At 32.9% G+C, this 26,052-nt stretch overlaps 3 protein-coding genes and 1 pseudogene across 3 annotated transcripts; 3 read left to right on the forward strand and 1 right to left on the reverse strand.

The window, feature by feature from the left end:
- Positions 1-2,027: 2,027 nt before the first annotated feature.
- On the reverse strand, positions 2,028-3,293 carry LOC140986600 (zinc finger protein 10-like). Its single transcript, XM_073454906.1, has one exon. It carries the CDS (start codon positions 3,006-3,008, stop codon positions 2,184-2,186), a length of 825 nt encoding a protein of 274 aa, XP_073311007.1. The 5' UTR covers positions 3,009-3,293; the 3' UTR covers positions 2,028-2,183.
- A 6,006-nt stretch (positions 3,294-9,299) lies between these two features.
- On the forward strand, positions 9,300-16,678 carry LOC140965075 (tropinone reductase homolog At5g06060-like; annotated as a pseudogene).
- A 4,483-nt stretch (positions 16,679-21,161) lies between these two features.
- On the forward strand, positions 21,162-21,719 carry LOC140965154 (uncharacterized). Its single transcript, XM_073425274.1, has one exon. It carries the CDS (start codon positions 21,213-21,215, stop codon positions 21,477-21,479), a length of 267 nt encoding a protein of 88 aa, XP_073281375.1. The 5' UTR covers positions 21,162-21,212; the 3' UTR covers positions 21,480-21,719.
- A 1,760-nt stretch (positions 21,720-23,479) lies between these two features.
- On the forward strand, positions 23,480-25,933 carry LOC140986608 (NADPH-dependent aldo-keto reductase, chloroplastic-like). Its single transcript, XM_073454913.1, has 7 exons — positions 23,480-23,639; positions 23,885-23,935; positions 24,206-24,282; positions 24,368-24,455; positions 24,564-24,839; positions 25,066-25,314; positions 25,632-25,933. Exons 1-7 carry the CDS (start codon positions 23,520-23,522, stop codon positions 25,716-25,718), a joined length of 948 nt encoding a protein of 315 aa, XP_073311014.1. The 5' UTR covers positions 23,480-23,519; the 3' UTR covers positions 25,719-25,933.
- Positions 25,934-26,052: the final 119 nt, after the last annotated feature.

Below are 26,052 nucleotides of genomic sequence, written 5' to 3' on the forward strand. Positions count from 1 at the left end.
TTTAGAATGTCATTGGGGTAGCTCAGTTACTTCAATCCATGCAGCATGTTTACCCATCACACTTTGAGTCCAGCCCGCTGTACAATAGGTCTTTATAGAAACTATTTTATATTCGTTTTCGTTTTTACGAAAATGTTAACTCAAGTTGCCGTAAGGGTTTATTGTAAGTCCTCATAAAGCATTTCAAAATTTTATTTTCAATCAATGTAGGACAAAAGTATCACAATCACCCTTCCTTCAGAACGCGACTTTCTTGTCGCAACATGACCCTCAATCCTCTAGCACCTAAAATTTAGAGATGGTTCATACAGGCTCAACAGGTGACTCCCATGATGTAGCACTTTGTCTCGCAGGTTCAAGAAGTGGCTCTCACCCACGTAGAACTTTGCCCTAAATAACACATTTCTCCGTGTTCATATGCAGGTTATTGAAATGACATTCTTTACTTTAAAGTGTGAAATAGTAACTTTCTTTTCTAGAGATGGCATTTCAAAGATCAATATATAATTCGATCTTAATAACTCAAAATCTACCAAGTTCGATAGGAACAAAATTTAATCAGTTTGTTTGGCTCAATGGATTTGATGTACCTGGATTTAGGATCCGTTCGTCCAAAAAATTGACTTTGCCGAAATAGAACAAAATGATGACTATAAACTCAAATCTAGCACATCATTAGGCTCTTTTTAGGGATTTGGATAAATTTTAACAAAAACATCATTTTAATTCCATTAATGATCTTCAATTCCTTCCATTCCATTATCCCCTTAAATCCAAATATGTACATTCAAAATTATATTCAGCCTTAAATTACAGCCCACGAGTCAACATGCAATTTAATAAAGTACTGAAAAAAAATTGCTCTTACTCTAATCAAATCATAGCACAAGAATATCTCGATGCCGAGACTCTTGGGATGAGGAATTAGATTTCCTAAACTCAATTTTTATCTTAACATATACAAGAACTTCTTTATAGTATTAGATATTGATACCCCTGAAGAGCTCGGGTCATCGGGACAGTAAATTGACAACCCGGATCATGGTAAGTTAACAGAAGAAACTCATAAGAAGCCGGACAGATGAGTGCCCGGGACGTCATTTACCTGGGCAACCAAAGGCCCGAGCTCTCGGGCGAATTCTCGGGTGATGACTCTCTACCCGGGATGCCTCGGTAATAGTACCGCACTCGAGTGCGGGAACATGTGATATCTTATCTCGATAAGCGTGCCTGACAGAATCTTACTGGTTTGATATAATGGGAAAGTCAAAACAGTATCTTAGAGGTTTGCTTTGCATTATTTCATTCACATATATTGACATATATTCACACATATACACACCAATAGCATTTATTTCTCTGTAAAGGCTACACTGGTTCTCTTCATTTTTCGCATGTTAACTTAAGCATCGGAGTGGCCACGCCGGACACCCCTCCAACGCCCATTCACGTGTTTGTTTTCGTGTGTTCAAGACATCACTACAGCTCATTTTTCCTTCATCATCTTCATATCAAGATTCGGTGGATTGCCCGACCCAGCTCACCCTATTCACTCGGATCACATCAGATATGATATTCAATCTCATCTTTGTTCCCACTGACAATTTCTATGTATTTCTAATTAGTGAAACATTTAGGTTGCATTTGGATGGATGTATTTGAAATCTCATGGATTTCGATTACATTTTTTTGTTAATAATAAAACAATAAATGAAATATTAAATCCATATTTTATTTTATTTATATATAATTAGTTACAAAAAAATAGAATGAATACGAACTACTGTAGGGAGTTTATTAAAATCATTGAATTCGGAATACGCCTTTGATTAAAGGGATCAATTAAAGCTCGTGATTTTTTTCTCATCTTGCAGCCACGGGAGAGTACAGGAATCCTCCCGACCAAATGTAACTTCAAGTATATATTCGATGGAGAAATTTTGATATATGTATTTTTTCAAAAACATTACGCGTAAAATTCGAATGAAATAGTCGATTCACAGGGAGAAACACAAAATATTGAACAGGATGAAGATGCCATCTACATCCCTTATAATCAACTAATATATAAGAGTTTAGAGGAAATCTTCTATCATCTTAATTTCTGCTGAAATGAACAATACAATTTAAGACAAGGTATGTAATTCTTTGGTTAAAAACAAAACCAATTAATTTGCAGCCAATTACTTCACCTTTGGAGCATCACCAAGCCTTAACTCGAGATCCAATTCCTCTACGGAAGCCGAATGCGGTTTAAATACATCTGTTTGAAATGATCTACCCTCTTTACTCGATTGTTGGAAGAAACTTAAGGGCTTGGATTCAATTCTCTTCCTCTTACAACCGCCAACTTTTTCATCATTTGATCCATTCATATCTGTTCCACAAACTTCCAAATCTAAACTCACTGACAAATCCACAGTAGAGCAATCTTCTGTAGAATTCGGCTCGATTATGAAAACTGATTTCTTTTCTGGGTTATTGATCGAATCCAAAACATGATCTTTTTTATCTGTAACAAATCTTGACCAAGAGGGAACAGTAGATGAAACCGTGGTATTCTTCAAATTTTGCTGGAATATAGGGGAAGAGAAGCAAAGGGATGATGTATCTTTTGTAGCAGGAGGTGATGGAGCCCCAATACTGATTTTTCTTGGGTCAGAAACCAAGGTATCAGAAATTTCAGGGTTAGGGTTTTTGTACAACAGAGAACAGATTTGAGATGTGAAATTAGCAGAAACTTGATCATTGCTTGAAGAAATAGTTGGAGATTGTTTCAATCTAGCCCTTTCTCTTCTGTGAACATTCATATGGCCTCCTAGAGCTTGAGCTGACCTAAATTCTCTCCTGCAAAAGCTGCAAGGATAAGATCTCGGTGGCCAAACACACCCTCCAAGTGTTCCAGCTGCATCAAATGCAAAAGCCTGCTCTTCCCACGAATCACCGTGCGAATTCATGGCCACCGACGGAATTTGAGGATTTGAATCCGGTGTAGTTTTAGCCAACATCAAATATCTTCTTGATTCTAACGTTAGAGAAGAACAAGAAGAAGACCTAAAAGGCTAAGGCAGTGATTAATCTTGGGTTCCTAGGAAACAAAAATAAGGTTGTAATGAATGAAGAATGATGACAAGTCTAAGTCTGAGTAACTGAGAAGATAACTAGTTTACATAGGTATCTATGAGGAATTCATAATGAAGAAATGATTAGCTGAAAATGAGCAGATTTTTGACGAGATAGGCGTGGATGGTGGCGACTCTAACTTTGGTCGTTTCATGTAGCTAATGAATCTTTGTATTTTTGTGATTATTTCAAGTTTTATTAAGGGGAGGGTGGGTCCTCAAATTAGACACTTGATATGGCAATGGGGCATTGCATGGAAATTGAACACAAACTAAGATTGTGTGGATTGCATCATGTCTTGATTTGAATTTCATTTGGTTGGTGTTGGATGTTATTCATACGTAAAAGGCGAATTTGACGTGCCAATTAGTAGGAATATGAATTTGATATGGAATGGATTTGAGTTCGTGATTGTGAATGTTGTGAAGAATCTAGTAATCCCTTTTATACACATTGCTTTCACTCTTTAAAAAATTACCCATGTAGAGATTAGTAATACTTCAAGAACATCCCTTAGGCAGGAGCCGCTCATTATCCATGTAACTTTATGACACCGATAATCACTCATGTCCTCTTCGGTTCCGGGCGTCGCAATAAATATAACATATCCAATCTATAATTCACTGTCAATACAAAATTTGTATTATTATCTATCTCAATTCCATTGTGAATATCATCCAGTGTTGAGTTATAAACTCAAACCATATATTCGTACACATAGTTCACTACATATGCAATATATATGTGAGATTTTTACGCAGTACTTAGTCGAGAAATATGCAGAACGAGTAATGGGACGAACAATGTTATTTTTTGAGGAAAAATCACTTTATAATTTCCAATAATCCAACTATAATCAATAACAAATCAAAGTGTATTCATTCTACGTAAAATTTTCCAGAAAATTCGATAAACTTTACGTCTATATATAATTTCCATTGGAAATCACATGACAAAGAAACGCATTATGACCTCATATGCCTCATGTGCGTTTATTGGAAGGCCATTCGACAAATATTTAATTTTTATTTGAATTATTATATAATATTAATTAGATATATTGTATAAAATTCGAAGCCAGCAAATTAAGGCCCTAAATTACAAAATTTGGCAGTCAAATAGAGAATGCCACTGGCTTGACTAAAGAGAATCTTTGGATATTGAGTGTTCGCAAATGCTGTTGTTGACCAAACGAATTCAAGATTTACACATATTCTGATTATTATTTTTTAGCATTAACAGTTTCATATTAAAATATATTTCTCCATGTTTTTTCAGAATATATTTATCACAAAATCTCTTGTGAAACGGTATCACATGTCAATTTTGTTAGATTGATGTTTTATTTGGATAACTCATGAAAAAATATTATTCTTTATGCTAAAGTAAATAAGAGCAGAGTTGACTCGTCTCACGAATAAAGATCTGCGAGAGTATCCCACAAGAAACCTAGCTACTCTAAATTTATGTGTTAAATGTAATATGTGCCATTTTAAGTATTTTGACCATAAATCCGGGTCTAATTCCCTCATGAAATATGTCGCCTAAAATGTGTTATTTTTCATAGTTTCGTTTTCTTGCATGGTGATGTGGAAATATCTCACGACCCATGTTTCCATGTTTCAATAATAATATTTTTCTTTTCATAATCGAGTTTTTTTTTTTTTTTGAGGGGCATATGTGCAACGGCGAAACATTATTATTTTTTCCATATATTATTTTGCTCATTTACATAAATTGCATGTCAATATCTCCTTAAAAATATTTTAAATTATATCACCACAAACATGTATTTTATCCAACTACAAAAATTATGTGAAAAAAATTACAAAATCAAGAAGAAGAAAATCTGAAGGAAGATTGGTTTTCAAGTACACGCGACTGTCCGAAGAGTAAGACGCAATTAATGGATGCTAATTTTTTTCTTATTATTCTAAGTGCCTAAATAATTCATGGGTTATTTTGTTTTTATTAGGACATTCTACTTAACACGAATGTCTTCATTCTCAACTTGTTTATAATAAATAAAAATTTCATGCATGCACCCAAAAAAAAAACATTATTTTCTATATTTTCACAAAAAAGAGACCTAATATGAAAGATTGGCCAATTGATTTACAAATGCGAAATAGATATTAATGTTTATCGAATAGATGATTAATAAAGTATGATTATAAAATGTAGTTTTATGAAATTTTAATGTATGACATGGATCAAGGATGTTTATGAAATTTCAGTGATCATATGGTGTTAGGATCGGTTTTTCATATAGACAGAGATCAACTCCAGTATTATAAACCGTACAAAAATCAAGAATGACGTTTACGATTTTCGATCACTCTTCTAACATCTCAACCTATATTATTGAACAACTTGTAAGATTTGATTAAAAATAAAGTTATCTTCATTTTCATTTTCATTTTCCATTGTGATTATAATAGTTGGATATTAAATAATGTTCTAGCAACTATCATACGTAACGGGCTAACTCTACAATGTCAGCTAATAAAAACATTAAAAATCTTAATGTTGTTTTCTTAACGAATCGACGGTTAATTTATTTTACAAGGAATTGTTAATATAAATATTATTTTGTGTTATTGTCTTGATGGGAACTCACCGTTTAACAATTACTCTAGATTATATCATATTCTAACATTAGTTGGTCCAGATTTTAATGCTATCAACTTACCTAGTCAACGTGCAATAATTTTAAAATTTTGAAAAGAAAACTGTCGGTATATATTATGAGCATAAAAAATAGTTTTTATATCGATCACCTATTTTAATATGTATAATAAAAACAATACATGTATTTAGATGGAACGTACAATTTAATCAATTAATTGCACTTAATTTATAGGATCGAACGTTTGTTGTTTTACCAAAAGTTCTAGTTGATGGTAACGGTGCAAATCAAATCTTTTAAATCATACAGCAGATCAAACACTATGTTTTGATTGTTTTATCCAACAAGAACATTATTGTACCCAACAATCTTCCTCCCAATAATTGAACTCCTTATAATCAATGAAATCAAACTCATGAAATTGGCTTTAATACTAACGTTTGTCGCTTTACCGAAAGTTATAGTTGGTGGTAATTATGTAAATTAAATCTTTTTTTAAATTGTACAATAAGTCAAATACCATATTTCGATTGCTATACACATGGACAATTATTCACCCAACATAATTATTAGTTTATTATAAATGTATTACTATAAATTACATATATGCCACTGAAATTAAGAGATCATGTGAAAATGGATAAAATGTGCTAAAGAAAAAAAAAACAAATTTTATTGTATGAAAACCAAATTTTGATACATTGGAAGATGAACAATTTAGAATTTTTCCCCCCAAAACACCAGGGTAAAGATTCATTTTAGTTAAAATTACAAATAAAATTTTAATACATTGTTTTATGAGGAAAATAGTCATGAACATGTATATACCCGATGTGAGACAACTAACACACCTCTCTCACTCTTAAGAATAGACATTTGAAGCGTGTAATTTACAAGACAACGAGTGGCCCAACTATTGGCAGTTCAAGATATAAAGGTGAAATCTGGGCTCTGATACCATGTTAAGATTAAGAGTTGGACTTAATTCAACACTAAATATTAGCTCGAGCTGAAAGATTGTCCGAGTTCATGTATGCAACTCTTAGATATTTTTATCTAACCAACGTGAAACAACTAAAAAGTGGTTAATGATACGTTATCATTTAAATAGTTCTTCATTTTCTTTGCTTTCACAGACAAAATTTCATGGAATCTCAATCAACTGACAAATTAGATTATAGAAGAATATAAAATTTATAGAATTATTTTTGAAAAAGAAATTCTTTTGTACCTCCAATATGTGAACTAAAAATTAACTTTAAGTTGAACACAGGGATAGATGTTAAAAATTCAATAATAAAAATAATATTCATTCCAATAGGCATAATAATTTAAATATTGTATTTTTTAATTATTACGACATGGGATGGGTGTGGGGGATTTTTTTTACGTTAAATCTTCATCTCCCCTTTAAATGGGAGAAAGTTAATACCTTAATATATGACTGGTAAAAGTAAAAATTAGGACTAAACGTTGATTTTATGATTAATAAACGAATATTATATATAAAAAAATTAATTAAATGTCTATCTCAATGCTTTAAAATAAAATGTGGAGAAGGAGATTGAATGGGACAGAAGGACACTTGTCCAATAAAATATGACAACGAAGCTATCGGATCTTCCAGAAAAATATTATATTGTTAGTACGTTTTTAAGTTAAATTTTTTTTAAAAATATAATTCGTGAATTTTAATATTTTATTAATAACATTAATTTTATATTTAAATAAATATATTTTGAATCTCTTGAAATTTTATTTTTTAGTCATGGTTCACAAACATGTTAGAATATTTTAAATTAAGTGACTGAACGTAAAAATTTTGGGATTAGATAATAATTAAAAAAATGCCCAAGCACTACTATTAATATACACTAGTGCACCAATGCATATTTTTTTTATAATTAATTTAGTTTATATTTAAATGAATATCAAAATATAATTATAAAAAATAATAGGGAGAACATTATAATTTTGATATATGAATTTGAAATGTAAATAGAAAAAAAAGGAAAAAACTCAAGTAGAGATTGAAAATGTAACTTAATGTTTAGTGAATAAATACTTTATCCANTGGATTATGATTTATTAATGACAAATGGTCAGCTAAACACTTTCTAAAACGGGCCTGGGACTAAGTACCCAAAACAGAAGGGAGTCCAAAGTAAATCGAGAACTATCAAAGAGGGAAGTAGTAAAGGTCCAAGTTCCAAATACAAACCCAAAAGGCCTGATTCTTAACTGCTTGCCTATGGCCCAAATACATAACCTGTTCACCCTTTCGGGCCCATATATCATAGCTTTAAAGTCGCACAGAAACTCAGAAAGTAAAGGTTTGAGTATATAATAATATATAAATCCATTCATCTTCGGTTATAAACCATTTATATTATCATATTTATATGTTTATTTACTAAACTTTTAACAAATATTTACCAACTCATTGATATCACATCATTTTCAGTGTAATATATATTTTTTCTTTTAATGAGACATTATTTGTATATATGTGTGTGTGGGCATGTGTTTGTGCTTGTGAACACGATATTTGAAAAATATATAGACATCTTTGTTATGGCTAGCATGTAATTGTATGAAGATTTGAAAAAAGCCGAAGAATCGCATAAACAATCAAACATATTAAACAATAATTGGAATTCTGATGGGTCGACCACAAAAGTTTATGTTAGTTAAGACGCAACTTTATGTTTTTATACTTATGGTACCAGTGCAGAGTACATCTACTTTGATACTGATGGGCCGGACTGTTTAGGCCTGTGAGTCCAGGAGTGCGTGTCTAACTGTTAGTGATGTCTCATTTTCTTTAGACAACAGTGTTACTATTTCTTTACCGTCGGTTATGTTTCTAGTAGAGACATTATTCGTTAAGGTATGATGTTACTCGTTTACGGTGCACTTAGTCAACCAGATCAAACGACGTAACGTCAACAACTTGACGCACGAGAACTTCCAAGTAGGTTATGTATTTCAGTACTACTGTCACTTATGCACGCGTAACCCAACATATTTATTAATTATTCTGATATATAAATAAATAAATAATAAATCCATGGGGTCAAATAAAATTACCACATATGCATGATCAGTCACTTCAATATCTTAATCGTCAATTACCATAAATTAAAATAAATATAATATATCAAATTGTCACCTAATTATTCACAATCGGTTTATAAGACTAATTAATATTATATCCCAAATACTCACATTGACAATATGGGATTCAAATAATATCTCCGGAAAACAAAAAAAGATCTGAATAAAATTATAAATAATCAATTCAGCATACTTTAAATACGGAAATAATTTAATTATTAAGATATTCTGGATCATAAAAAAAAAAAGAACAAATATAAATAAATAAAAATCATCCAATTATCCTTGCGCAGGCCGAAACCTTTACAATTAGCTTTCACATGGACTTGAAATAAAATTAATAAATAAATAATTGTTCGAAACAAATTTGCTATAAATACCACTTCCCAGTAAGAGTATTTTGTCCATACAATTAAATTAATTGTTCAGAATGGCAAATGAAGCACAAAGTTGCAGCAGACAACACAGATGGACTCTCCAATGAATGACAGCACTTGTAACCGGTGGCACCAGAGGAATATGGTAATAAATTATATTTCAACCCATTCTAGCTCTTCTCTTAAATTTTTTTTAAAATGATTAATTTCATTTATTTTCTCTAAAACCGATANGCCATAGTTGAGGAGCTAGCCGGATTTGGTGCGAGTGTATATATTTGTTCAAGAAACCAGGAAGAAATCAACGAAAGGCTTAAAGAATGGGAAGCAAAAGGGTACAAAGTAAAGGGTTCGGTCTGCGATTTGTCTTCGGCGACTCAAAGAGAACAACTCATGAAGACAGTATCTTTAGCCTTTGGTGGCAAGCTCAATATTCTAGTAAGCTCTAGCTTCAGATTTCTTTTTGACAATTTCCTCGTCATTTTTGGTTTTCTTTGCCAGCACTATATATCCTTATATTCTAATCTTTCCAAATATTATACATATAATTTCAACATTTTTTAACATAAGAGATCAAGAGAACCGTGATATTGTGATTTGACGGATAACATGATAAAAATCTACAAATAATCAAGTAAAGAAACAAAAAATGATACAAGTTAGCAAATTTTGAGTACTCTTACATGGACTATATATATACACTAGTCATATTTCAATCCCCAAAATATAGAATCTTCGGTAAAGTTTCTGAACTCTTTAACCTAAGAGAAGAGAACCGGTCCTTAGTACTTTGTGTGAGATATTTTCGAATTAAATTGGTTGGTTTGGGGGACCTGGCTTTTGAGGCTGATATATATGTACATGTAGCTAGAGAGCATGCATGTAGCATAAGACAAGAAAATAATATTATATATTACGAGATGTTGGCCATGCTTGTCGGTACACTTTGTACAATTGAAGAAGTTTGTCCTATGTATATATATTGTGTGTTTTTTAAAATTTGTACTTTTATGGGGAAGGAATCAGATCGTATAAGTTCTTGAGGTAGTATTTTTATCAAGAAAAATTTTGTCACAAAAAATCTTTAATTTATATATAGATATATTAATGGGCATACCCTATTGAAATGAATGATCGAGACCTTAAATCTGAAAAATATAGGAATGAAAGAAAAATTATCAAATAAAATATATTTATGCATAACTTGGATCAAATCTTCAAAGTGGTTCGGACAACTATCGATCATAACCTGGACCACTGTGTCCTGTGAACCGAGTAGTGGATAAGGAGTCGTCGCCCTTCTTTGAAAATTTATTCGAATTAACTTTTTTTTTTTAATTACGCAAATGTAAACTACATATTTGTAAGCATATATTTGTTGTGTGTTACATATATCTTAATCAAATTTATTGAAATCCGCGGCACGGGGCTTTTCATTATGCTAAATAAAGTTTGGTACTATCTATTTATTGTAGTTTTGTCGTGGTTATTAAGTGTCGGCAAAGGTAGGTATGTATTAATTGTAAAGAAAAGTCGGGTCGTATTTTGCAGGTTTGTTGAAAATTGCTGATAGAAAGAAAATGTTGATACGCGATTTCACACGGACGAGGAGCTCTACTAGAGCTCTCTCCCCTCATTCAAAAATCATCACTTCATCGATTTCTTTCTCTCATTTTATAGCATTTGCGTGCTTAGTTTTATAATATTTGTGAGGTGTTTATTCTCCTGTATTAAGAGAGTGTAAGTTCTCTTGTGAAACACAATGAGCGGTTGTACACCATAAAATATTATAGTTGAATTCTTTTCATCTTGCTCGTTGTTTTTACCCTAATAATTTTTATAGGTTTTCCACGTAAATCTCGGTGTCCAATTTTATTCATTATTTTCTTATTATTATCTCAATTTGTCTCACATGGGACCAACAAGTAGTATCAGATCTTTGGTTTAAGATTTCTTAAAATTTTGAGTAGGCTTTATGGTTGCAGTCTAGACTAATCTTCCACATCATAAAAGATTTTTTTGATAAAAGATTTTTTTGAAATTTTTATTAAGGCGAGATTATTTTATCCAGTCTACTAAATTGTTGTAGACATAATTAACGGGCAAATACGAGATAACAAAGTTCAATTGAAGCAATTTTATGCTGTGGAAAAGAATGATACAAGTAGTTTTAAGAAAGGAGAATTGCTTGGCTGCTATAAGAGATAGACCGATGGAAATGACAGACGTTGGAAAGTGGAATAAAATGAATGATAATGATATTGTCAATTTACACTTGGCCATAGTGGACAAAGTACTGTCAAGTATCTCTTAAATAAAAACAGCAAAAGTTATATAGGATACTCTATTTGCTCAACTCACTTCTATCGGGCATAAAATAGAGGAAAATGAATGTGCTAAAATTCTACTTCAAAGTCTACCAGATTTATATGATCAACTTCTCATCAACTTAACCAAAAATATTCTTACGGGCTCTCTAAAATTCGACGATGTCTTATGCGGCAACAGTTGTAGAAAACAGACACAAATTTTGTGACACATGGATTATGAATTCAGGAGCGACGTGACGCGTGATGTCTTTGAGAGAATTATTTGATCATTATAAACCAATTTCAGGAAGATCTGTATTCATAGGAAATGATCATGCCTTTGAAATCACTGGGATCGATACTATCAAAATAAAAATGTTTGATGATACCATTCACACCATACATGAAGTACAACATGTGAAGGGACTGACAAAAAATCTTTTGTCTTTGGAGCAATTGGATGATATCGGGTGCAAAACTCGTATTGAGAACGAGATCGTGAAAATTGTGAAGGGTGTGTTTGTGGTTAGGAAGGCAGAAAAAATAGTTGTAAATCTGTATGTACTTTTGATAGAAACACACAAAGAGACGGAACTAGTTGTTGCATCAATTGGTTCAGAAGAAGAATTAACGGTGTTATGGCATAGAAAGCTCAGGCATACGTCAGAACGAGAGTTGAAAATTCTCTCAGAACGGAAGCTGCTGTCGGGAGTTACAAAAGTGTCACTACCATTTTGTGAGCATTATGTTACCATTAAACAAAACAGATTAAAGTTTGATACTTTCAATGCCAAAAGCAAAAGCATATTGGAGCTTATTCATTCGAATGTTTGGAAAACACCGATTGTATCCCTGGGAGAAGCGAAATATTTTGTCTCGTTCATTTATGATTTCTCTTGGAGATATTGGGTTTATCCAATCAAGAAGAAATTAGATGTTTTCCAAATCTTCAAAGATTTCAAACCGGAGGTTGAACTTGATTCCTAAAACAAAATCAAGTGTTTGAGAACCTACAATAAAGAATAATATACCAGTAATGAATTTGCTGTATTTTGTCAATATGAGGGCATCAAAAGACTGTTTACGACGGTTTACACACCTCAACATAATGGAGTGGCAAAGCGGATGAACAGGACCTTGTTGGACAGAACAAGAGCCCTGTTGAGGACTGCGGGTCTAGATAAGTTATTTGGGCAGAAGCAGTCAAAACCGCTTGTTATATCATCAATCGCTCCTTCAATGGCGATTGATCTGAAAACTCCTATGGAGATGTGGACTCGAAAGCCGACAGATTATTCTCATTTGCCTACATTTGGAAGTTCTATGTACGTTATGTACAATGACCAAGAAAAATCGAAGTTGGATTCGAAATCCAGAAAATGTATCTTCTTGGATTATGCTGATGGAGTAAAAGGGATTCGCTTGTCGGATCCTACTGTCCACAAGCTTGTCATCAGCAGAGATGTTATATTCGAGGAAGATAAAGTAAAAGGAGACAAAGCCACGCTAAATTCAGAAACTACTTATTTTAGGTGGAAAATAAGATGGACGAAGTCAAATTTCTTGTGAAGCGGTACCAGAGCACGAAGAACAAGAACATGTTGAGTATGAGGTTCCAATGTTAGGAAGTTAATTCGAGACAGAAGACCATCAGGTTCATTTTCATATTATGTCACTGAAAGCAATATTTCATATTCTTTATTATCAGAGGATGGTGAACCATCGAGTTTCTACGAGGCTACTCAAAGCTCGGATGTATCCTTGTGGATGATAGCAATGCAATAAGAATTGGAGGCATTAGACAAAAATAAAACTTGAGATCTTGTTAATAGATGGATATATAAGATCAAGTGTGATGACAATAACAAAGTGTAGTGGTATCGTGCTAGATTGATGATAAAAGGGTATAATTAGAAAGAAGGAATTGACTTCAATGAGATATTTTCTCATGTGGTTCTCCTTACAGCAGTCAGAGTAGTGTTGACATTGTGTGTTGTGTTTGACCTACATCTAGATCAGGTAGATGTGAAAACGGCATTTCTTCATGAAGATCTTGAAGGAGAAATATATATGCTCCAGCCAGAAGGTTTTGCGGAAAAAAGCAAAGAAAACTTAGTTTGCAGGTTGAACAAATCTCTGTGCAATCTCAAACAGACGTCGAAGTGTAGGTACAATATATTTTATTTTTATATCATGAGCCTTGGATACAGCAGATTGAGTGCAGACCCTTGTACATATATCAAGAGGTCTGGTAATGACTATATCATTTTGTTGTTGTATGTGAATGACATGTTGATAGCAGGCCCCAACAAAGGTTAGGTCCAAGGATTGAAGACATAGTTGGCTAGGGAATTCGATATGAAGGACTTGGGATCAGAAAACAAGATTCTAAGGATGTAAGTTTACCGAGACAGAAGTAACATAAAGATTTGGCTTTCCCAGAAAATTTTTTTGAAGAAAGTCTTGCAACGCTTCAACATGCAAGATAGTACGCCAATCTCGACCCCTCTTCTTGTTAATTTTAAGTTATCCTCCGAAATGTGTCCTAGCAGGGAAGCAGAGAGGGTGGAGATGTCAGGCAATGCGAGAAGTTAGTCGGTATATGGCGAATCTTGAACGAGAGCATTGTAGCAATGTTAAGATGATACTTAAATACATTAAGGGTACCTCAAATGCTGCATTATGTTATGGATGATCAGATTTTACACTCATGGGCTATGTCGATTCAGATTATACAGATGATCCTGATAAGATGAAATGTACTACTCGTTATGTGTTTACACTTGCAGGAGAAACGGTAAGCTGGGTTTCAAAACTGCAAACAGTTATTGTATTATCTACAATATAGGTAGAATACATGACGGCTACTCAAGTGCGATGAAGCAATATGAATTAAAAGATTATTGGAAGAAATTGGACACAAACAAGAAAAAATTCATTTATTTTGTGACCCTCAAAGTGTTTTGCACACGCAAGAAATCGGGGACGAAATAAATTGGAATTCAATTTCACTTTGTGCGAGAAGTAGTAGAAGAAGGAAGTATGGATATGCAGAAGATCCATACAAATGATAACATAGCTGATTTTCTGACCAAGCCAGTTAACATTTTTAGGTTTGAGTGGCGTAGATCCTCAAGTAGCCTAGCGAAAACATAAGCAGCATGGAATGATAAGATTGAAAAGATGTGTGGAAATTTATTTGATTCTCAATCTAATCTCCAAGTGGGAGAAATGTCGACAAAGGTAGGTATGCATTAATTGTGTTGAAAAGTCGGGCCGTATTTTTCACGTGAATCTCGGTGTCAAATTTTATTAATTATTTTCTTATTACTATCTCAAGTTTCCTCACGTGGGACCAACATTAATATTATAATAAATAATATTGTGTTAACGAATTTTCTAATAATCTATATAAATTCAGTGATGCCATTTTATTTTAAACAATCCTGCAAAACGTGCTTTCACTTAAATCTTTTTTTAAAAAAAGCATATATAGAAGGACTGGAAAATAATAGAATTGATGATGTTTAGTTTCATGGATACTATCATGCCATGCATCTTCATGTGGAAAACTTCAAAAGCAGTTCTATAGTTACTTGTTTTGCTTCTGGTTCACAAGTAGTCAAACCTTGTTCTTAGTTCATGTTTTTTTATATTTTTTTTTATCATTTTTCATCTCAGTGCAAACATAGCGCAACATCAAAATGTCACGTCGGTACATACCGGCATTCTTACGAAAAAAGGCTAAAAATAGGAGGAGGGGGGGTGGACTCCAAATTTTGATTACTTGTCGGACCTAAAAACCAAAGCAGGTCAAATTACAAAACAGATTTGAGCAATTTTCCTCATATTTATAGAAGCAGTCATCTTGAAGCCCGAAACAGGAACGATTTTACAAAACTTTTACCACTAGATAATATATGTAAGCGCTTTTATTAAATAGCAGAGCTCTATCATTGAGCATTATTGTTTATCCATTCCAAAAAGTATAACTGGTCCTATAGATTGAAAAAACATTAAACTTCTACATAATAAAAACCGGTGCTGAGACCATGGCCTTTGGCCTAGCGGTGCTCTCGTTCTTAATACAGTGGCGACTCAGGATCAAACCCCACCCCTAGAGTTCAAAAAAAACTTTAAAAAATAAACCGGTGCTAAAAGCTAAGTTTTTTTAAAAAAAAAAAAGTGAAATCAGTTGTTTAGTTGGATATACACGTAGTTAATTGCATGGCTGAATATTGATGAGTACATAATACAAAGTATTATATTTCATTTAGAATCATATTTAATTTCTGTAGGTAAATAATGCTGGAATAAGTTTGATAAAAAGAGCTTGTGATCATACCCGTGACGATTACTCTAGTGTAATGGCCACAAACTTGGAGTCCCCTTACCATATATCTCAACTAGCTTACCCTCTTTTAAAAGCATCTCAAGTTGGGAGTATAGTCTTCATATCTTCTGTTGCTGGTGGCATGGCATTGCCTGCTGTGTCGGCGTATGCTGCATCAAAAGGTGATAAATTATATCTCCAATCATTTGTTTTCTTGGAAATAAATATTTCAGTGTTCTTATGCGAAATCTTCGATTCTTAGGTGCAATAAATCAGCTAACGAAGAACTTGGCATGCGAATGGGCTAAGGATAATATTCGTACCAACACCGTCGCGCCGTGGGGGGTTTGAACGACCATCATGAAACCTGTATGTATGATCATTCCTGATCATCATTATCTGTGATCTCCAACCTTTTCTGCTACATGCATCATCACGTAATTATAATTGTAATAATTAGACAATTTTAAGATGTATATATGATCAATTTAATGAATGATTTGATCAGGAGGACATTGATCCAAGTCTGCTTGCAATGTTTGCGGCACTAACAGCTCGAACCCCAATCACAAGAATAGCAGAGCCTGAGGAGGTGTCATCACTGGTGGCATTTCTTTGCCTTCCCGCTGCTTCCTATATTACTGGCCAGGTTATTTATATATGTCGATGGAGGATACACTGCTGGTGGATTCTAGTTCTAGGACCCCTCCAATTAATATCCTTTTGTAATTTTTATTATTTCAAATTCGGAACGATTTCAATTAGGCAACTTAACCTAAAACATTATTCTTCTTCACTTCAAAATTTTCTCAATTAGTAGGAATAATGTTGCATTTATTCTGAGTAATCTGATAAAAGAACAAATAAGAAACAAATTTGTTATATGGTCGTAATTTAGATTTTTTTAAAAAAATGGCAATTAAAATGTGAGAATGAGATATATATTTTATATTTTAATGAGAATAAATGTTTTAAGCTATATCATCGATCTGCAAATAAAACAGTATAGTTAACGATAGCATTTATAATTCCAATTAAACATGTTTTTAGAACAATTTGAATTTACCCTTTTCAAAGTTAAAAGGATTTCTAATCGTTTAAACAAATCCACTTAACATGAATGTAATTTCAAATTCCTCCATTTGAATCAAATCTATTCATCCAGTGTAACCCAAGTTATTTGTTCTATATCTATGGATTTCAAATCCTTTAGCTATTTGTAAGACCGAACGCTCGTCGCACCACGTTTCGATTATTCTATCAGCAGGGACAATTATCACACCTCAACGATCTCATTCTCAATAATCGCAATTCTTACCATCAATGATAATAGCTGATGGTAGCGGTAAACTCGAAATTTTTAAATCGTATAGCACCTCAAACGCCACGTTTCAATTTCTATTCAAGAAATACAATTATTGTACTTTAACACTATTATTTTTAGTTATTTTTCACAATCTTGGATTCAAATTCTTACCCGACTGAATCATCTGATTCCGTTATTCCAAATTAATTATGATTTGAAATCGACCAAATCTTGATGGAGTATTTGGATAAAATGAATTCAAACCTGGGCAGAGATTTAAGCTCTTAAAATTATTATAAAAGGAAATTGATGGTACAAATATGATATCTATTTTATCCTTCTTAAATATTCATTTTTGAGAAAAGTTCACGTCGAGGAGATATTTTGAGAATTCGGACTTTAAAAAAAATTTTGTTGGATTTAAAACGATTCAATTCCAAATATATCCAAATCCATATAACAACTTCAAAGTGTTGAAATCCCTATACTCCAATGGAAAACTTTGTGGCGTGTGGGGCACATAAATTTGTTGCCATTGTCCATCTAGTCGACTCGATCGAGCTCAACGACCATCTAGCTCGATAAAGCTCGATCGTATTTTATTTTTGTTGTTTTACTTATAGTTTTCGCTTTTAAATTTTTTTTCCCCCGAAGATTTTATTGAGAAGTTTTGTGTTTGCGCTTTTGGATATTTTATCTGTCACGCCCCGAGCTCGGGCCTGCGGTTGCGTGACTGCACAATAGACCCATATAGCAACTATTTCGTATTCGTCCTCGTTTTACGAAAATGATTAACCCAAGTTGTTATAGAAGTCCATTATAAGCCATTATAAATTCATTTTAAATCTTTAATTTTTAAGATGTGGGACAAGGATATCACAATCACCCCTCCTTCAGAACGCGACGTCCTCGTCGCGGCCTGACCCCCTCGATCTACCAGCGCCGAGAATCTAGAGGTGGCTCCTACAGGTTCAAGAGGTGGATCCCGTCATGTAGCACTTTGCCCCGCAGGTTTAAGAGGTGGCTCTCATACACGTAGCACTTTGCCCCGCATAGCACTTATTTCTCGATGTTTCGTGCTGGTGACTGGTTCTGATACCATTCTGTCACGTCCCAAGCCCAGGCCCGCGGTTGCGTGACTGCACAATAGGCTCATATAGCAACTACTTCGTATTCGTCGTCACTTTACGAAAATGATTAACCCAAGTTGCTATAGAAGTCCAGTGTAAGCCATTATAAACTCATTTTAAATCTTTAATTTTTAAGATGTGGGACAAGGGTATCACATTATCAATCGCACGCGAAGTCAAATATTAATCGGACCATTCGGGATTGAATTTTTACATTAAATTGATTGATTAGTTGTTACGAAACAACATAGGCATGAACTGCACTAAATTAAGCACCAACTTTTATTATTAAATATTAGATGAAGTTAATGATCAAACTACCTAACATAAAAGATAATATAAGTATTCTTGTAAAATAGAATAAATTTTTTATTGTTTATAATGAAAATAATATACTAGAGGAGTGGTCTTTGGCTGGAGCTGAAGAATCTGTGACATCATTCATGTCTGTTCAATTAAGAAATTTTTTTGTCTCGATTGTTTTGAGAAGATCATGAGTTTAATAATCTCAGTTGGGGTTAAAAAAAAAAAAGTATATATGATTAAATTATTGATAATTCTTTTGTTCTTTGAAGTTTGATCACACATGCATGTGGTTTGTTACGCAAGAAATTACATCATTTATTCATTAGTAAATTAAACTTAATGGAGTGGGTATAATCTTAAGACATTCAAAATTATCTATATGACACCTTTTCAACCTAAGTTGTTATGTTTTGAGTTTTAGTCATATAACTTGTCAAAATTTTCATTGTAACTTAGACTTTTCTTTGTTTTGGTCATTATTTTCCGAAACCATTAAATTAATCAAATAAGATTTATTTGACATTGATTATATCTTATGTGACACATGTAAAGAGAATAAAGCTGTATTATTCACATTAAAATAAATTTGATAAAAAAAACATAGAAAATAAAGAAATATGACCTTCAATACTTCAAAATAAGATGAAATTTTATTTTTGTTTATGTATATCTTAATATATGAAATATAAGTATCATTCTTGTCACATGAAATATGAAGGAGAATATCAATGTCAAATAATCAATATTCGATGTATTTAATAGTTTTGGCCTTTCGGACAAAAAAAAAGACCAAAACCAAGTTACTAGATGAAAATCAAAATTTGACAAGTTATATGACTAAAATATAAAACATATCGACTTATATATATAGCTAAAATTGTAATTTTTCCAATAAAATATGAGCAATGTTAATTAGCTAATTTTTGGTAAATTTAGAATATAGGAATCCTGATTATAAGTATTATGTATGCTCGCAAATATATTTGAATAAGATTAAATCGTGATGATTAGCAAAGGTCATTTGGTGGAAACTCATTGTCTTAATATTTCTTCTCCAAGGCAAAAATTAATGTCCACCAAAATAATCAAATTATTTTTAGGGGCTGTGGTTCAGCTGTATCAACAAAATAATTTTAAATTTAGCCATTTTAAACAAACTTCATATACAAGGAATCATCAACAAAAGATATGGCTTGTCCATGGATATAAATATTTCATCATAATTAACATGCGGTGATGCATCGCTACTTCGTGCGCTCTAGAAGAAAATTACATGTGAGCTAACTCAGAAAATAAATATANAGGTCTCGGTGGAGCAATCGTCCCTCTTTCAAACTAGTAAAAATTTACAATTTTCTACCTATAATTTATAAAATCGAACATTTATCGAAATATCAAAAAGTATAATGATTAAAAATAATATAATTTAAATATCATATTTCGATTATCTTGACACGATAGTCTTCCAACATAGTTTTTTTTAAAAAAGTTATAATTTTTGCTACATGACAAATGGTATCCACTATGATGGATAAACTTTCAATAAAATGATGAGTACTGGCTAAATTTTATCTTCTTAGAGTTAACGTCAACCGGCAGTACCCAAATTTGATGATTATAGGAGAGATTAAATCTAGACAAATGAAACAAAATAAAAAATGACAACTACTGGAGTTCATCTTTATTTCTTTTGAAATTTTAGTTTTTTTTCCGAATATTATTAACGTACGTGACACTAGTTACAGACCACATTAATACTTAATAAAACAAATTAAATTGAAAAGAACCAAATAAGTTGAATTAATTAAGATAGAAATTTGATTAGTAAGAAGATCAGAACTAAACCAATTTTCCTTTCAAAAATTTAGTTTCTCACACGTTTTTAGCAGTATAAAATCGTCCGTTTCTAAAATTTTGAATTTTCATTGCACTGTCAATAAATAATTATACAATATCATCATTTTGACTAGTTACCTCAATAAAATTTATGACTTACTATGATCACTCGAATTGTATAATATAACCAAATTAGCAATTGTTGTTACGCATAAAATAAGACACGCAACCATATTCTAGTGAGATTTGGTGAGATGTGATGGAATGTTGTTGGCATACAATTTTCAAATAATTGCACCAAATGTTGTGCCCCTAGTATATTTTCTTTTTATCCTTTTTTATTTTAGGTGCATGGATCATTCTACCTTCGACGACTATATTAAATATTTTAATTTATTTAGCCCCCTAAAAAAAAAAAACAAAGACGGGTCGCACTAATCAAGAGAAATTTCACACGATTTTTTTCCTTCATGGTCAAAACTCGAATTCAATTTTATATAAAAAAAAAAAATCAAATTTCATTTACATTTAATCCAAAAAATAATAGTCACTTTCAATTTGTGATATGAATTAACATATTTTATTGACCTTATCTTGGCGTAAATAGCTAAGCTCAAACTAAAAATATTACGCCACGTCATCAACCTCCACCCTACCCCACCCCAACCACTACCACGTCTTTTTAAGCCAAGTCCAAAGCCACAACTCACCCAAAGAACTTCGAACTTATTGATCCCAAAGAAAACATGGAGGGCCTAATCCCTTTTGTGTATAAAGCTATAATGCAATACAAAAATGGAGGGCAAGGGATGATTCGAACATGGCTGAATGAGTCTCCTTCATCTGCATACATGAGACTCCCTGGTGATTCGGGCCGGTTTTTTACTTCCGATGTCCAGCTTTTCCGGCAAGACCCTGAATTCTCTTCGCCACCGTACACGATGAAAAGGGTTGTTTCATCCAGAATTCAGTCTCCCCGCCACTGCTTGTCTGGTAATTCTTGGGCTGCATGATCAATATGGGAGCACAAAGTATTTGTTACAAGCATTAAGAAAGCCGAGGGCAAGCTGGCAAATTCATCTTGCCTGATGATAATTGTAATAATAATATATCAAGCTTTTAAGTTTAAATGATCGTGATGATCATTATTGTGTTTTCGCATATCTTTGGTGCGTGGAAAACCAAATGGGTCCACACACCTTCGTATTTTGTAAAATTCATAAATGAAAAATAAAGTGTACATGATTTTAATTTTTCTTCGTATACTGCAATTTATATTATATAAAATCTGAGATTTTCGATTCTTCTTCTAACCAACACTTTCTCGGACAAATTTGTTACACGAAACTTGCATTTACCTGGCTGGCTAGCGTGGTATGCAAGTTGTTGCGTTCAGTAATATTTTTTTTTTTTTGCATAAAAAAATATTTTTTCATGATTTGATTCGGATCGAAGATATGTCTCACGAAAATTTGTGAAGTTCTTTACCCTCCCAATCCCTTCTTGTGACAAGTAATATATTATAAATCTATAAATCAGTTTTTTTAAAAAAAACAAAAAAGTTGAATTCTTGATAGATAGAACAATAATAGTTGATGTGAATGTTTAGAGATGATGAAGAACGACCTACTACAAGTAAACGCTAAGTGGGTTATAACAATGTCTGAGAGGAGCAAAATTGAATAGAGCTTATGCTTAAATCCTATGTGACATCAAAGTTTTGAGTTTGAGAGTTGAGACGACATCTCAGATTCGAGACTCAATTGTAACAAATCATCTAAAAAAACTGAATATATCTATATAATAATAATGTCAACTTCAAAGCACAGAGCATAGGAGATTAGGAAGATTTCTTAATCAAGTATATTTAGGCCAAAATATCAGCTGATGTGCATGAACTGTTAAGCACTCGGGTTCATATCTCATGAAGAGCTAATTTCAAAGTTACGTCGAAAAGGAATATTTGACTTTATGGTGCGTACACACTACTTAAATAGATACATATTTCATAATGCAAGCTCTATACTTATGTATTAGATACTTTTATTTATAAAAATGCACATTCTCATGTTCCTGCTATTTTTATTAATTAATGCTATTAAAGCGGAGACTATAGAAAATAGTTTTCAATTGATTTGTTTACGTATAATTTCTATCGAGATTTTTGTTTTTGAGAGATTAATTTATATCGAGACTTAATTTATGTTATTTTGGAGGAGAAAAGATTGGTAGCTATTTTGAAATATATTTCAATTATAGTTTTATTGCTAATAATGAAATAATATGTGGAACATTAAATTTATATTTTACTTATTTATACATTAGTTACAGAAAGTAGAATGAATTTCAAATGTGTTAATTATTATGTGAACTTGAAATTCATAACAATTAACATGAAATATTATATAACATGCAAAAAATAGATTTGAAATTTATGATATCTTTTTTCTAAAATTACATTTAAATATATTGCGTTGTAACATAAAATGAAATATATGAAAATATTGTTAAAATGAAATGCAAATAAATTTAAATCCTACACTGGTTTACGGACAACAGCAGTGAAAAAACTGAATGAAAAACCATTAAAAAAACACCGAATTGATCCCTAATTATGTCATCAAATCAACAAAATATGTTACGGATGCAACAAGATATATATCTCAACAATATCATGAACCAAGTAATTACTATGAACTCTCAATCAAGTAGTATTCGAATTGATAGAGTAAATGAATATTTGACAAATAATAATGAGTTTGATTTTGCCCTCCAAAATTTTCTCGAACGAACGAATAACACACCTTTTTTAGTGCGGTTTACCTAACTAAGGTAGTTTGTAGGCAACTACGTTAATCCGAAAATTTATTTAAATTATTATAAAAATAATAACGTAATTACTGTGAACTTAAAAAAATAGTAATCCTCAATTCACAATGACGTCACCATGACGACTACGTTACCATATATATGCATGAATGTATCATAGAACAGTAATTTGGATTTTCGATTCCTCGTACAGCAAATTCAGCGATTTATTGATAATAAAAGAAATGGCAGACGAAATTAGGTCTTTCAAAGTAAACACCGGCGTCAGAATTCCATCGGTCGGGCTCGGCACATGGAAGGCAGCTCCTGGTGTCGTCGGCGAAGCCATCGTCGCGGCGGTTAAGGTACCAATTCAGCAGATCGATGTATCACAGCATTATAGCTAGCTAGTGTATCTAATTACCATAATCGGAGTGGTTGAATCGCCATTGAAGATACCTAAAGCATATTGAATCGAACTTTCGTGACTAGATCTGACATTACAATTCCGACCCCACAAATTAAATATCCGTTCATCGAATGCATGCATCTTTCTTGGGTTAGAAATAGTAATAGTTCTTTTCTTCTTGATGTATTTGTTAAAATGCAGGCAGGATATCGGCATATTGATTGTGCTCAGAGGTACGGCAATGAGAAAGAGGTATTAATTCAAGCATCTACATCGTTCTTTTAATGCTTAGGATTTTGTTATTATGACGTTTCATTGATCGGGATGCTGTGTTTACACAGACAGATCCAAAAACTTTATTGAATCGATTTGATAAGTCGAACGAGGGTGATTTTCCCTGTTCGACCTTCCCGACTTACAGTCGTTTCATTGCTTAATATGTTAAGGCCTCAGTCTCAGACACAACCTTGATGATCTTATTTTACTACCTTATAAAGTGAGATCATATTTTATTATTTTAAGATTGGTGTTACCCTAAGGAAGTTGTTTGAAGATGGATTTGTTAAGCGCGAGGATTTATGGGTAACTTCCAAGCTATGGTTAGTCCGATTCGAATATTTACAGTACGAATCATATTTAAACTGCTTCGTTGCATAATCTGAAGCTAGCCTTGGCAATCTTCAGGTGTTCGGATCATGCTCCCGAGGACGTACCTTTAGCTTTGAATCGAACTTTGAACGACTTGCAGCTTGACTACGTTGATCTCTATCTGGTAAGCTTACGATACTTAAATAACCCTTCTCATTGGAATTCAACAAAAAGATTGAAAAAGGAGATTTATCTGATTCACTCTTGTATGTGTGTCGTTAAATCTGTGAAGATGCACTGGCCAGTTAGCATGAAAAAGGGTAGCGTTGGATTCGAACCAGAGAATCTTACTAAAGTTGATGTCCCTAGTACATGGAGAGCTATGGAATCACTCTATCATACAGGAAAGGCTCGAGCTATTGGTGTCAGCAATTTCTCTTGCAAGAAACTGTCTTATTTGTTGGACATAGCACGTATTCCTCCCGCCGTAAACCAGGTGGAATGTCACCCTTCATGGCAGCAGGACCGGCTACATGAGTTATGCAGAATCAGAGGAGTTCACCTATCTGTGAGTGCGTTTATCCACGTTCACCTCATGCATTACAGAATCCCATGTATTGGTATGAAGTACGAATTTTAAAGTCTGTATGATCGGAGGTTACGGATACAAACGTAGTTTGCTCACGGGCTCAGTCTCTATGGAATCAAGACAATAACATTTATTCCGCAATTTCACATTTGTTAGTGAATGATATGATTTTAATCTCTGATATTTTATGCTTTACAAATGCAAGGGATATTCGCCTCTTGGTTCCTCTGGTTCAGCCACTGTCGAAACTGGATTGCTTAATAATCCAATTATAAGTATGGTTGCTGAGAAATTGGGCAAGACTCCTGCACAAGTTGCTCTGCGCTGGGGCTTGCAAATGGGCCACAGTGTCCTTCCAAAGAGCACCAATGAGAAGAGAATTAAAGAGAACTTTGATGTTTTTGATTGGACAATCCCTCAAGACTTGGGTTCCAAATTTTCTGAAATTCACCAGGTAACTTGTTTTGTTTTCTACCTTAGTGTGGAAACATAATAGTTCCTAGGCACTAGTGTACTAAATATCACAAACCCTTCGGGTAGCTTGATTGCCAGAATCTAGCCATATGAGGTAGATCAACATTATCAGACACACTCTTAATAGCACGTGGATACTATCCATCTGTTAGCATCGAAATAGTCTAAATTTGATCATCTATCCACTGGCATCGAAATAGTTTAAGTTTGACCCATTTTAACATATTTTTATAGCATGTATCTACCAAATAACATCGAATTCGTCTAAATCTGACCGATTTTATGTATATTAAGCAGGTACGACTAGTTCAAGGAACATCGTTTGTGCACGAAACATTCGGCTCCTACAAAACGCTGGAAGAGCTCTGGGATGGTGAAGTTTGAACCAAAAGTCAATCGATTTTAAACTTAACAATTATTTGTTCCAATATCCATTCACTTAAATGATATTGTAACTGAGACCAATACGTACCGTAAAATTACTTTGTACGCCAAATATTTGCGTATAACATATATGATAAAGTTTTGTTTTCGATATCTAATATATAGGTCGTACAATGCCACGTTTTGTCCGCAGAATTAAAAATGCCGTAAATGGATTCCTTTTTGTCCCCGCATCATTTGTGTTCTTTATAGAACATATATCGCGTGTTCACATATAATTATTTTCTTGATATATATTATGATTATTATTTCCAATATTGTCCTTTCAGGCAAC

Source organism: Primulina huaijiensis, chromosome 1 (genome assembly GCF_012295235.1).
Source record: "Primulina huaijiensis isolate GDHJ02 chromosome 1, ASM1229523v2, whole genome shotgun sequence".
Classification (NCBI taxonomy): Eukaryota; Viridiplantae; Streptophyta; class Magnoliopsida; order Lamiales; family Gesneriaceae; genus Primulina; species Primulina huaijiensis.

Bases quoted from the DNA above. Each gene is read 5' to 3' on its own strand.
- LOC140986600 (XM_073454906.1), bottom strand. From the start codon at position 3,008: ATGTTGGCTAAAACTACACCGGATTCAAATCCTCAAATTCCGTCGGTG.
- LOC140965154 (XM_073425274.1), top strand. From the start codon at position 21,213: ATGGAGGGCCTAATCCCTTTTGTGTATAAAGCTATAATGCAATACAAA.
- LOC140986608 (XM_073454913.1), top strand. From the start codon at position 23,520: ATGGCAGACGAAATTAGGTCTTTCAAAGTAAACACCGGCGTCAGAATT. The intron at 24,456-24,563 runs GTAAGCTTACGA...AAATCTGTGAAG, and splicing joins ACTACGTTGATCTCTATCTG to ATGCACTGGCCAGTTAGCAT. The intron at 24,840-25,065 runs GTGAGTGCGTTT...TACAAATGCAAG, and splicing joins TCAGAGGAGTTCACCTATCT to GGATATTCGCCTCTTGGTTC.